A 13,658-nucleotide genomic window follows, 5' to 3' on the forward strand; every position below is an offset into this window, starting at 1 on the left:
GACTAAACTATTCCTTAAACATACGAGAAGTGTCAGTGCACTGGATGACTTGGAAAGCCAACCAGTCCAAGTTGTCCCAAGAAGATCATGGGACTGTCTCCTGAGCAGTGCTGGGCTGTTTGTGGAATGAACAAGGACTGGGAGATTCTCTGGGAGAAAGGGAAGTGCCTTCATAAAAAGCTGGAGGGCTGGCTGAGGAAAAAGAGGGCAGTTCAGCTACAGAAGCAGCAAAACAAGGACCGGGGCTGCAGCTGAGAGGGCATCAGTTTTTCAAACTGATATTGAGCCACAAATCATATACAGGGAGAAGCTTCTTCAAAGACTCCGGAGAAGACCTATCCTATGACTGAAAAATACGGAAATAGGAAAGCAGTTGTTCAGCGTTGTTTGTAAATTTGCAGTGATTGTAACCTATTTCTGTTAGGGTGTGCCCCAGCAGGACTACAAGGATCTTGTGTTAGAAAAGAAAATAAAATTAAAATCTAATTGGAACATCAGACTTGACAGAGGACAGTTCGGCAACTGAAATAATCTACTCTGACTTCCAGTGTGTTACAGAGTATCAGGGACTAACAGAGTATCAGTGATAACCCCTCCTTACCCCTGCTCAGAGGAGATGGAGAATAGTGCACCCTGGTTTGGGCTCCCCAGTAAAAGAGAGATGCTGATAAACTGGAGTCAGTTGAGTGGAGAGCAACAAAGATGGTCGGGGATGAGAGACTTGTCCTTGAGGACAGGCAGAGGGAACTGGGCTTGTTCAGCCTGTGACAGGCTTAGAGGGCACATCATAGCAGCCCTCCAAGACCTGACAGGAGGTTGTCATGAAAATGGAGCCAGGCTCTTCACGGTGGTGCAATGGTGGGCAAGAGACAAACTGAAACATGGGAGGTGCTAACTCAATAGATGGAAACCCTTTTCCACCTCGAGGCCAGCCAAGCACGGGTTATTCTGATAAGCTCTTCAGTCTCCATCCTCGGAGGTTTTGCAAGACGAGACCAGATAAAAGCCCTGAGCAACCTGGTCTGACCCCAAGAGCTGCCCTTGCCCTGAGCAGGAGGCTGCACCAGAGATGATACCAGGTCTCTTCCCATGACCCGCCGATCATAGATCACAGATGCTCATGACTGATCGTAGCTCGTGGCCGTTCGCCAGCCCAAAGTGTACGAAACGTCTCGCTCTTCAAAACGCCAGAAAACCCTGCCAAGGGCAGACACCGCGTTATACCGGGAAGCTTCAGCAGCGCCCAGCCCTCCCCGCAGCGCAGCCCGGGAGCGGGTGCGCTCGACGCCGGGGCAGCCCGCCCGCGGCTCCGCACAGCCGGGCACAGCCCCAAGCACAGCCCCTGGCCGGGCACAGCGCCAGGCACAGCCCCTCGCCAGGCACAGCCCCTCGCCAGGCACAGCCCCTCGCCGCCCCCGCCCGCTGTCACCCCGCGGGCACCCCCAAACTTTCGGCGGCGGGCTGCGCACGCTGCCCCTCCCCGCCGGGGGAAACGTGCTCCCGCTCCCTCCGTGCAGCGGGGCCGGGGGGCGGGCGGCTGCCTGCCTGCTGCCTCCCTCCTGCTTGACTGCTGCCTGCCTGCTGCCTCCCTGCTGCCTGCCTGCTCCTCCTCGCCCAGGCTCCCGCATTGCACCGCCGCGCCGAGCCGAGCGCGGGGCTCGGGCTGCCCCGCCGGCGCCCCCGGCCCCGGCTGGCGGAATGAGCGCCGGCGAGGCCAAGGAGTACCTGGCCCGCAGGGAGATCCCGCAGCTTTTCGAGGTACGGGGGTGTGTGTGTGTGTCCGTGTGTGTGTGGCGGCGTTTTCCGCCCCGTCGGGCGGTGCTGGGCGCCGGGACCCCGCGGCGGGCAGGGGGGGCTGAAGGTGGCTGGAAGGACGGGGCGGCGGCGCTGCGGGTCCGTGCTCGGTCCGTGCAGCCCCGGCAGGGTGGGCGCTGCCCGCCGCTCACCCGCGGAGCCCCCGCGCCCGCCCCGCGCCGCCGGCGAGAGACAGAACTTGGGCGTCCGCAGGGCAAAAGGAGCGCCCGGGAATGCGGGCGGGGGCATCACCCCTCGGTCTGGGGGAAGGCAAGAAGCCGCAACTGTTCAGCGAGGTTTTGTTTAGCTTCCCGCAAGTTACCTGCCGCTGATGGCTGGTGGTTACTTCGCTGTGCAGCGTGGATTTTTTTTTGTCTCCGAGTCAGACATCCTGTAAATCTATATGACACACACAGGCACGTATGTGTTTTCCCTTGTCTGTGCTGAAGCTAGGCGTTTTTCTGTGTATTTGAAAATTACGGGACGCAGACCACGCTAATGTTTTAATAACACAGCTCGAGTGTGAATGGTTTAACAAGAGATGCAGGCAGAACTGGTTTTCTGTAGAGGCTCCAAGCTTGAGCTAGAGATTTTTAAAAATTGGTGCATATGTTCTGCACAAATACGTGGCTAGTTGCTGTGATCAGTTAAGTAGTATAGTAAGGGCACAGAAATTATATCCTATTTTATAAGGTCAAATGTGTGTAAATAGCAGTCACTGTATAAACTGTAGATAACAACTGAGCAAGTCCTGAATTGGAGCTATGTGTGTTTACTGTTAATACCAGCTATAACTGTCAAGTTTATTCACACAAAAATTAGGAAGAGCACAAAGGAACAGGAATCATCCCGAAAGACACTTCTTGTTAAGGGAAGGTTGGATGCAGTGCTCTTGTGCAGAGGTGAGATGATGACTTCTGTATCACCTTGTCGAGGAAAATCAATTACCATGCGTCGGAGGAGGGCCTGGCAGCCCTTCCTCCACACTGCCCACAATGCTCATGGCTACGATGGGTGCAGAATTAATACCCTAGAGAGAGGATTTCTAATGGCTTTGGATTCCTGATCAATTAAATCAGGAACCACCTATGACTTTGGGGGGTATGGGTTGGGGATTTTTTCCCAATACTGATCAAGATGATATTTGAGTATTTCTCATGATTTTTAAAAACCTTTTTTTTCATTGCTTGTGTGTTGACAAGAATATGGATGAGATACTTGTGAGTGCACTGGTCTTTGAGGAAAAGGTACATATTAGTGAGGTCGAAGTCTACAAAGAATATGTAACTTTTGGGGCTCTCTAGCTTGGGCATTGCTCTGCTTGTACTTGGCAGTGGTTGTTCTAAGAAAAATATAGAGGGTTTTTTGCTATTCTCAGGTTTTATTACATGCAAACAGACAAATATAAAGACATAGCCATGAGCTTCCTGTTCCAAGCAATTTTTCTGACTGGCAAACCAAAATGGTACGATTTTTGCAGGCCTTGGTTTTATGCGTTGGCTTGAAATGGAGAGTGTGAATACACAAGGAATGTGGGACTTCTCTGTGGAAAGGAAAGGGCAAAGCAAAAGTGCCTGTTTTTTTCCTGGCATCTGCCATTATAGTGTGTATTTCTAATCTTACGTTTCAGAGTCTGTTGAATGGATTAATGTGCTACAAGCCCGATGACCCAATTGAATATTTGGAAAGCTGTTTGCAGAAAGTAAAAGAGCTTGGAGGGCCAGAAAAAGTGAAATGGGACACTTTTGTCAGCCCAGAAAAGAAGACCCTGCCTCCACTCAATGGAGGACAGCCCAGGAGGTCTTTTCTCAGGAATGGTAATGTATTAAATGTAAAAATGATTATATTTCTTGTGCTGTGTGTGGTTTTACATCCACTGCTGAATTATTTTGTAGCAGATCATGCCTCGCTCTGATTTTCCGTGGGCAAAGGAGTCAAGAATTCTATTTCCTTGCATTTTGGCCTTTGTTTTTCTCCTTCCATAGCAGATGCTAGGCAGGAGAGGAAATTGTGATCCCTTTGCAGCCAAGTGATGGATGTATGCTGTGTGAACGTTTAAGACATTAGTGGAGAGATTTCTTGTAACCTACTTCAAACATTTGTAAAGGGAGGGGCAGAGCTGAATCAGTGCACTTGGCTTTTATTTTTATTTGGTTCTTATGGATGACATACATACCAATGTCAGTGCAGTTACCCTAAGTGGCTTTTCTAGTTTATATTGAAGCTATACGCTAATTACTAAATACGATGCGAATTCTAAGCTCTTAGAAAAAGGTGCATCTCATAAAATCTAAGCAGATGTCATACCAATACCTGTAATTATTTTATTTGTAACGTTAACAAAGAGTAATTAGCTCATCTTTCAGTTGCCATAGTTATTCTTCCTTGCCATGCAGCATTTCATTTAACTAATTAGCAGGAATACTGTCTCTACATCTGTGGGCAGCATGTGTCACCAGAGGAGTCCTGCTCAGTGGTACAGGTTATCTGCACAATACAGAGCTTTTCTTCTCACAGGCCACTGCTGAACTCTGGGTGCTAAGGGCAGATGTTCACAGCAAACCTGATGTGCTTGTAAAGAAACTCCAGAGAAAACCGACTCTGAGTGCTTGCAATTTAATAAATCAGCTAAATAGAGGCAAGGAGTATTTAATAGAGCGACAGCAAACGCAGTGTGAAATTATGAGATATACTAATTTAAATCTGTGTACACAACAGATTTTGAGTTTTCTGCCTATTTCTGCCATTTCCAGTGTGTCTCACTGTTTTACAGTGCTGCCTGATAATTCCAACTTCCCATACCGCCGCTATGACAGACTCCCTCCCATCCAGCAGTTCTCCATCGAAAGCGACACCGACCTCTCGGAAACGGCGGAGCTGATTGAGGAGTACGATGTGTTTGACCCTGCCAGACCTCGACCGAAGATTGTCCTTGTCATAGGTACGAAAGCAGTCGTTTCTACACGATTTTCTCTCTGTTACTTTGCCTTTTGGTTTGTACTGCAAATCCATTGAATGCCTGTATGAATTCAAACACGATTTTTTCCATCTGCCCTAGCAAGTCGTGCAGCCCAGTTCGGAGCGTGAAATTGTTGCTGCTGAGGATGTAGCATCCCAGCTGTAAGAGTTTCAAAGGGTGACAGTGAGCACCTGCAGTTGTGTTCTGTAGCCTGGATGCCTGTTGGCTGCTGGAGAGCTCGTGGTTTGGTTATGGAGCACATCTGCCAGTTTGATTTGGTCTTAACTAAACCTGGCTCACGCATTTTGAGACAGCAACACCACGTGAACCAAGTGCTCTTCCAAGGCACACCCCGGATTGAACTGGAACACTGTTATAGGTACATTCAAAGCTGAGCACAAAAAAAGGTATTTCAAAACATTGGATAAGCCAGCTCACACAGGTGATAGGGAACTGTTGTCATCTGTGTTTAGAACCCCGACAAGTGGTCAGTATGTGCAGCTGGAGTGAGCACACACCGTCACTAATCCTTTGCACTGATAAATTAATCCCTACATCTAGTTGGCAAAAGAATCCTGTGCCAACTTCATGGACGGTGAGCACTCAGTTGGCATTAGCTAGTTGTGCTTTCTCCCCAGATTCTCTCTTGTGAGCAGTTCAGTGTCCTTTCTAAGCAACTTGTACTTTCCAGCCTCAGACAAGCGTAAGTTATTAAAAAATAGCTGCAGTTTAAGTCTAAATCAATGTTTTATTCTGTTTTTGAACTGAAGTTCTTTGAACTAGTTTTCCTTGTCGTCTGTGATAGTTTTCTTCAGAAATTTTACTGCCAGGCCTAATGTTCTGAATGGTTTAAAGAGTTACAGCACAGGTACCAGGTGATGGACAATTGCATTTTAAGTCTATAAAGCTTTATTTGTAGTAAAGAGAGATACTGCTTCTATAACAAAGACTGGTGTAGTAAAAAGCAGAAATGTCTTCTCTGTACTACAGAGTGGACTCTCTAAGAACAGCGTGTCCTCTGGGCTCTGCATCCAGCAGTTCTCAGAAATGAGCTACTGGAACATATTATAAACAGAAAACCTGGCATTTTTCTAGATATTTGTGGGATGCCAAAGGAATTGCTTAGGGCATTTGAATTTTCTTAAATCTTTTGTTTCAGAATTACAGATCTCGACGTGCAAATCTCTCCACGCCCCGCTGAACTATAAAGGTTGCAATTAGGTGGAGGAATAACCTGTACCTTTCTTTCATCCCAATTAATTAGCCAGCCTTCCTTTTCATAAAGGAGAGCAACTGGCTCCTTTTCAGTGACCACAGAAGGCTCTTAATGCATTGAAATCCGTGTAGCTCAATGGCAGTGGAGTGATGAATGATGGTTTGAGTTCGGGGAGATAAAGAGAGATTGGCTTTCACCTCTGGAACTCAGTGCAGGTGCATTTGAAGTGGAATCCTTGAGCTCCAGTGTGTGGTGAACAGACCACGGGTTTTACAGAGCTTTGCTTTCCTCCCATTTATATAGGGAACGTTGTAAACATTCCACAAAGGCTGTTTCAGGTTTATATTCCCCCTGAGTTCCTCTGAATCCACTACGGTGTGATCTGATGGAAACACGGTGCCGTGTGTGGCATAGCAGCTATTGAACATTTTTGTACAGCATCAAGAAAATTTCTCCTCCCAGATTCGACTTGCCATTGAGAAAGCACATAAAACCACACACTGGAATGACTAAAAGAATAACTGATATACCAAATAAAAGAGGAAAAAAGAAAAAAGTGTACTATTCATTTCAAGAGGCAAGTATGGCACGCAAAAAATGTGTTGCATGTTTTCCATTTTGTATGAAATGGCAACAAGAAATTCAGTTAAGCAACATATTTATGTCAAATTAGTGATAACTAATCATCCTGCCTAGCTCAGGTTGTACTGGCCCCATTCACTGTTAGGGACTGAAATGAAGTTAAAGACCTGTCTTCTGCTTGGCATATTAGGTGAACTTTTCTTTATTAATGCGTTAGCCCAGGATCTTTTTAATGCTTCCATAAAGGTTTTTACAACTTCTTTGCTTTATGAAATCTGTCATCCTTACAGTGAACCAGGTAGCTCCAGGGCAAAAGAGAACTCAGGAAGGTGGGGGTTTTGTTCTTTCTCTGGGTTTGCAGGAGATCTCTGCTGAGAGGGAAATCTGCAAAGCTGCAAACTGAGTGTGTGACTGGATTTTAGAAAAGTCAGGTGGAACCTGCCTGGGTGGTACACAGCTGAATCACTGGAAAAATTAAGTTTCTAAGGCACTGTAACACTGGCAAAACCAGATTGTGTTTAAAAATGTGCTTCCTAATATACTTTAACAAACACATTTTTACTAGTGATGCAGCCTGAATTTAGAGATCTTAAAATATTAGTGACCTGGTGTCATTAGCACCTTAGTTCAGTGTGGTTTTTAACTGCATTTGTTAAAAACCTGCATGTTAAAAGAATACACTTTCCTTTTGTGATCGAAGTTTAAGGACTAGATCAAAGACAGTGCTACCAGAAGCAGCTGCCTGTTGATTTGTTAAATCCAGTCCACAGCTAGATTTTAAAGTCAAGAATATTTACAGAAATCTTATTATTAGGTGAATTTATTCTGAATTTACAACAAAATTGAAATTTTGAACTGCTGTTGACAGATTGAAACAACCGCTTCAGTAAAACTTTTTCTGCATACAAATCTTCACTTGAGACCCATTAGCAAACATAATTTTAGATGCAACAAATGTTCCCTAGTCTAGACATCTTCTAGAAATATGTAAAATAATCACACTTTTCTTGCATAATGCATAATCTCAGAATAAGTGAAAAGAACAAAAACCAGAAGTGATTTGATTTTCCTTTCTTCTGAAGAGTTTGTCAGTGTGATTTATCAAAGAATCAGGAATGGATACATCATTCAATAAATTATAATGATTTGCTGTAGGAAGTAATTTTGTCCTATCCCTTTTCCCTTATTTTACTACCTGAATGTTTTCCCTCAGAATGTGAATGGATAATCCCAGTGTGCTATAAAGGGATATATTTGGACCGAGAAGAACAAACTGTGTGAGAAGTTTATGGACATTAAAGCAAATACTTCATTAGCTATTTTCTGATTGCAATTCAAATTGAAAGAACGGAAGTGCCAAAGTATTTTTTTTTCCTGCTTCTCTTTAATGACAAAACAGAGCTCTCCCTAACTGGGGTGTGAAGTCCATCTACTTGTTTCAAGCAGGTTTTTTTCAGCTATTTTATGCTTTTACAGGCTGATGTTTTTTCAAGTGTCAGTTTTGTTTTTCTGGCGTCTTTGGCCTCTCTGTGGGAACACGAATGCTTGTTTGCCTTGTTGTCAGTTTTTCTGTGTCTAATTTTCCACACATTACCGGTATATGCTTTGCATTTTTGTTTCTCTTAAAGAAGAGAGAAACATATGGCTTTGTACGACAGAAACACCGAGTGAACGGAATGAGGGAAAAACATTTTGCATTGTGACCTTGCTGTACTGAGATAAGATCCAGCTTTTCCTTCTTTCCTTTGCTTGTGTGTTTTATAAATGTCTATAGTTGTGGTGGCTGGCTGGATGTTACAGATAAATGCTTGTAGAAATGTTATTGGATAATGATCAACCCTTTTTTTTCCCAAGGGTATTAGTGATCTGGGGGCAGGGGGGGAACACTTGGGCAATGTGCACATTTCTCTGGGCATTCTCTTCCAGCGGGTCCTGCTCTGAGTTGCAGAGGGCAGGTGGAGCACTGGCACTGCAGGGTGGGGGCACAGAGGGCTCCTGCTGGCTGCTGGGGGCACTGAAAGCTCTCTGACAGTGATGCCGGAGCACAGGGCTGGACCTGCTCACACAGAGAGGGCCAGAAGTAGAAATAATTGTACAGGTTATCCTGGAGCCAAAATTGTATTAATTATAGAAATGCCTAAAGGCTATTTATGGGAATAATACAGAGAATATGTTAAAGAGTTACGTGATTACTAACAAGAAGCTCAGTGTATTTGTATTTACTTTCATTGCGTTGCCGTATTTTTTAAAGTTCATAGAAATTTTATATTTTTAATCTTAATTCTTTGTCTGTTGAAATAAAATTCCATGTTCTCCCACGGAATTCCCCAAACTATAGCTACTTAGTGCTGGGAACTATTACCAAAAGATTTGGTTGGAGTTTGCTTGGTTATACTGTCCAGTAGCACACACTTTTCTAAATATAAACAGTTATTTTTATTCCCTGGTTTTACATACTGGATTCCATCACATCATGACATTTCCTTTTAGTTCAGATATGGTCTGATTGTTTTACAGGCATTCTTGCTTCTGCTGTCCTGCTGACCTTCACTTCAGCTTTGCCTCTGCTGTAATGTATCTGTTTGCTGTGATTTTGATACCCCTTTGGCCTGTATTAGATCTATTGAAGGGTCTCTTCAAGTTGTCCAGCAAGCTGAAACTGCCAAACTGCTTCAAGCATCAATACCAGAACTATGCATGGTTCAATAAAAGTCTTTGTACCAAATCACTATGGAAACATCTCAGCTGATTATTTAATATTTTTCTGTGTTGTAAAATTAGAAAACCTCAGAAACTCATGCAAGCATGTTTAGGAGCAGATTTTATTAGTTTCATTTCATGACTAGTCCACTGATTTAATTGGCTTTAAGTAGGTATGATTCTTTCTGACATGAATACGGTTCAGACTATCTGGCTCTGCCAGAATAGAATTCAAGAAGGGAAAAGTTCATTTTCTGTTCCTCTAGTACAGATCAAGAAAAACTCTGTTCCAGGAGCAGCTTTAGAATGAGGTCAAGCCTAAAAGAGTGCATTTGTTTTTATTTTGCAACTAGGTTTGTATTTTTTTTTTTAACTTCACATTACAAACTTTATGATCTGGTAGATGAGACAGATTTCCAGTGGCTGGTAACAGGTTGTGCAAGGGCAAGATTTACTCTAATAATGGTTGGAAAATTGGTGCCCACAGCAAAGATTTCATGTGTGATTGGGTCCTTCAGGTGAAAGGTTAATTTAATGTTTTGCTTATAATTCCCAATAGGTGGCCCAGGAAGTGGTAAAGGAACCCAGAGTTTGAAAATAGCAGAACGTTACGGATTTAACTACATCTCAGTTGGGGAACTGCTGAGGAAGAAGATCCACAGCACGAGCAGCAATAGGAAATGGAGCCTAATTGCCAAAATAATTACCACTGGAGAACTGGCCCCTCAGGTAGAACGTTCCCTGTGTTCATGTTTGCTTTCCAGGATTTGTACATGCTGTGTTAATGTGCACCAGCAAGAAAACTTCCTTTGCAATATTGAATAAACCACTTCTTTTCTCTGTGAAAGGAAACAACCATAACGGAGATAAAGCAGAGATTAATGCAGATCCCTGATGAAGAGGGGATAGTGATTGATGGATTTCCCAGAGATGTTGCCCAGGCAATCTCCTTTGAGGACCAAGTAAGACATTGTTTTTATTCCTAAAATAACTTACATATCTCTACAACAGTTAAGCTTGTTGAAATCATCAGTCAGATTCCAAGAAAGAGCATTGCTCTTTAGATCTCTGCAAGTACATAATTACAGGTTGACAAAAGGTTGTTCTTTTGCTCTATGTTATATTCTATCCTGTCTGAAGACAGACTGTTCTGTAAAAAGAAAATGTGACAATATAACCAATAATCCAAGCCTATTGTCTTGGTAATGAGAGTCCTTGCAAGATGAAGGAGGAAACATGAAATCTAACAGTGAATATTTTTTGTATCTTAGTGATTTAGAAAAGGGGAAAACGTATTTCCATCTCTATTTGTTCAATTTAATCTAAAGTAAGATAAACATACTTAAAGCAATGCTTTTAATCTCAAGTTTATTGCAGTGCATCGAGAAGGCGAATAAAATATGAGTTAAAACTGCCCATCTTTTTTACCAAGGTTTTGTAAACCAGAAATTATGCTTTTTTTTAGACAATGACATCATTTTGTTTGTTCTACACTACAGCTCTAAGGTTGAGTCAGCTGTTTCCTTGAGTGTATTCACATGTTGTTTTCATGTGTGTATTTTAAACTAATCTAAAAATACTTAAACTCAGTGGAAAAACAAACAGTTTGTATCATTTTCTGATGAAGCACTGCTAAGCATAACAGATCTGGTCACAAGTAGAGGTTGCAGTTTCAGAGCTGAACTCCTAAGATTGCCTTCATGCAGAGCATTTCGAAGCCCTTCACAATTGGGGCACTACTGTTTCTGTACTTGGAGTTCCAAGAGGCACTGCCAAGGCAGAAGTAACGAAACAAAGCAGCTAATGAGGCATTTCATTAATGTGCTTTTACAAGGTTTTATTCTGGGCAAAATTTAGAAGACTGAATTGGGGAAATTAAAGGAAACAGGCAAAATAGTTATTACAGGAAATAGCGATGACTGCCAACGATATCTCCTTACAATTCACTATTTTATGAGTGAAACAGCAGAAATGTAGGCTTAACCATCATTGCCTTGGACCATTTTTTTTTGTCCAGTATAACATGTGATAGTGTGACTTCAGTGCATTTCCTGGTGCTATAATTTTGTGCTGATGTTTTTGATGAAAGAAAGGGGGATACGAAACTGGAAGAAGTGACAGGAATTAAGTGCTTTGAATTGTCCTAGGCTCAGGTTCTCTTTCTACAGAGGAGAACCAGTTAAACAACACTGGACTGTATTCTCAAAGAGTTCCTTCATTTTCAGTCAGTTGGGATTTGCTAAATCCTCCTCAAGGCCGGATTCTGCCTGAAGGATAGATCACTACCCAAGTCTCTAGAAAAATCCAGGAGCACTTCATCCAGGGACACCTTCCAATCTTACCAGTTCTCAAAGAAATACTTGAAAGAAGGAATCATAGACCTTTTATAGGAGCTCAGGAAGGAAAACCTTATCTGTTGAGGCTCCCTCTTTTTTGTCTTTCATAGCAGCTGATCTGGAATATGAACATACCTAAGGCCAGGGAAATAAATGCACAAAGGATAGACATATTTCAACATTGAACATCTGTGTCTATATCAGCATCTCCAGTGAGATATATTCGGTGTTTTATCTTGGATTTATAGTTTAAAGAAATAAAATATACTTGTTTCTTTAAAATTCTCTGCTTAGTAAGCCATAATGCTACACACATAAGTAGGAAGGCCTTGTGGGAAGGAAATGGGGACTGTGAGCAGTGGTGGGGCTCACCTTCCTTCACAGGATGAGGCTGACAGTAACCCATGGCACGTCAGGTTATTTATATTAAGCATGCTGACACTTCCAAGGCACTCGGAGATTCCTCAATGGGAAGTGCAATTGAGTTGTGGAGAATTCAGTAATTAACTGTTGTGATAATTTGTGTAGGTCTGCAATTAGAGTTGCTGGGGGGGTTTCCACAGCTTGCTTTCTAGCAGCGTGTAGAAGCACAGAACAGAATTGTCTCATTAGCCACAAGTGACAAGATGAGAAATAGTTGGTTAGTTGAAATTTCAGCAAAGAAAGTTTTGATTGAACAGTAAGACGATTTTAATTAGATCTGTTAAGCAGCAGAACATCCTTTGAAGAGAATGGTGAGATCCCACAAAATGCAAATGTGCCTTATTCTTACAGAGTCATACATGTGCCTTATTCTTACAGAGACATCCCCTGTAGAACCCTGAGATCTGTTCATGAAAAGTTCTGAGGAAGAACTGATTCTGATTGTTATCACCCCATTGTCATGGGTGAATACTTATTCCTACAGGTGGTCCCTTTGAGACCATTGCAGTGCTCAAGTCCCTGAAAACAGCAGAAGAGTTTGTGTGACACAGACAAATTCTTTGCCACTGTTTGCACAAACACAATCTCCAAGAGTATATGTAGTAATACCAAAAATAAATTGGGGGGGGAGGAGCAAGTTATTAAGCTGAATGGAAATAGAGATGAGTAATACAGGATATTGAGAGAGGCTGGAGCAGAGACTAAACAAATGTGAGGAAAATTGGAAGAATGTAAACAAACCAGGCTACAAAGACCTGACATAGTTCAAGAAAGCATGTCTGGTGGTTATTGGTCATCAGAAATCTGTGTTGTTTTATTACACGTATGTTCCTGTGTGAGAAAGTATCTGGACCCAGTGTATCCTAAAGAGACAGGAAGTCAAAACTTGGACTAGGTGTGAGCTGGTCAGTAAATGGTGAACCAAGAGAGAGCCTGTTCAGTTTTTGGTCTCAGTCATGTCACCTTCCCATTCTCCACCAGTGCCTCTTCTGGAAAATGGGTGATGAACAACTGAAAAGGCACAAAGGGCATAAAATCTGTCTTGTTCCCAAACATTAACACTCTAGTTCCCTGAACACTATTTACTGAACATTTTTTGTATGTATTACTACATGGCTTTCAGCAGTAAGAGCTGTGCTAAGTTATTGTAAAAATAAACTGATTTGTATTGGAAATGGTTTACTGTGTTACAGCAGAAAAGGACAGCTCAGGCACCTGGTTTCTCTTGAAAGCACTTATAAAATCTAACTGCTGTGTTTGCAGTCATCTGTAATGCAATAAATGATTTATGCTAAATTAATTCTTTCAGTTTATGGCTCACGTAGCTGTTCCTGAGACTTGACACTATTTGAGCTTTCATAGTCTCTTCATTTTGTGGAAAAATCAAAGGGGTACAGACCATCTGAACTGCAGTTCAGTACCCGTCCTGCAGAACATTCTATTACAGAAATACATGGTGAGAAGGACTGCTTGTTAAACTTTGCTTCTGACTGCTCTTGGTACTACCAGCACATTTTTATCCCTTTGACTCGTCCAGAAGCTGAGCTTTTCTCTGGGAGAAGATGTTGTTTTTAGTAAACTAGTCAAAGCAAAACAAATTATGCTAACATTCCCATACATAGGTATAGCTCAGAGATGATGATTTCCT

The 13,658-nt window shown here is 42.7% G+C and overlaps 1 protein-coding gene across 1 annotated transcript in view; it reads left to right on the top strand.

Moving 5' to 3' along the window:
* The first annotated feature begins 1,647 nt into the window (after nucleotides 1–1,647).
* Nucleotides 1,648–13,658, top strand: part of AK5 (adenylate kinase 5) — a 75,682-nt gene continuing 63,671 nt past the window's right edge. Inside the window, exons 1-5 of the mRNA XM_064665560.1 lie at nucleotides 1,648–1,758; nucleotides 3,425–3,611; nucleotides 4,568–4,735; nucleotides 9,811–9,980; nucleotides 10,100–10,213. Of these exons, the coding sequence (XP_064521630.1) occupies nucleotides 1,699–1,758; nucleotides 3,425–3,611; nucleotides 4,568–4,735; nucleotides 9,811–9,980; nucleotides 10,100–10,213 (699 nt within the window). The 5' untranslated portion in view covers nucleotides 1,648–1,698. The remainder of the gene's footprint in view (nucleotides 1,759–3,424; nucleotides 3,612–4,567; nucleotides 4,736–9,810; nucleotides 9,981–10,099; nucleotides 10,214–13,658) is intronic.

Source organism: Pseudopipra pipra, chromosome 9 (assembly GCF_036250125.1).
Source record: "Pseudopipra pipra isolate bDixPip1 chromosome 9, bDixPip1.hap1, whole genome shotgun sequence".
NCBI classification, from domain to species: Eukaryota; Metazoa; Chordata; class Aves; order Passeriformes; family Pipridae; genus Pseudopipra; species Pseudopipra pipra.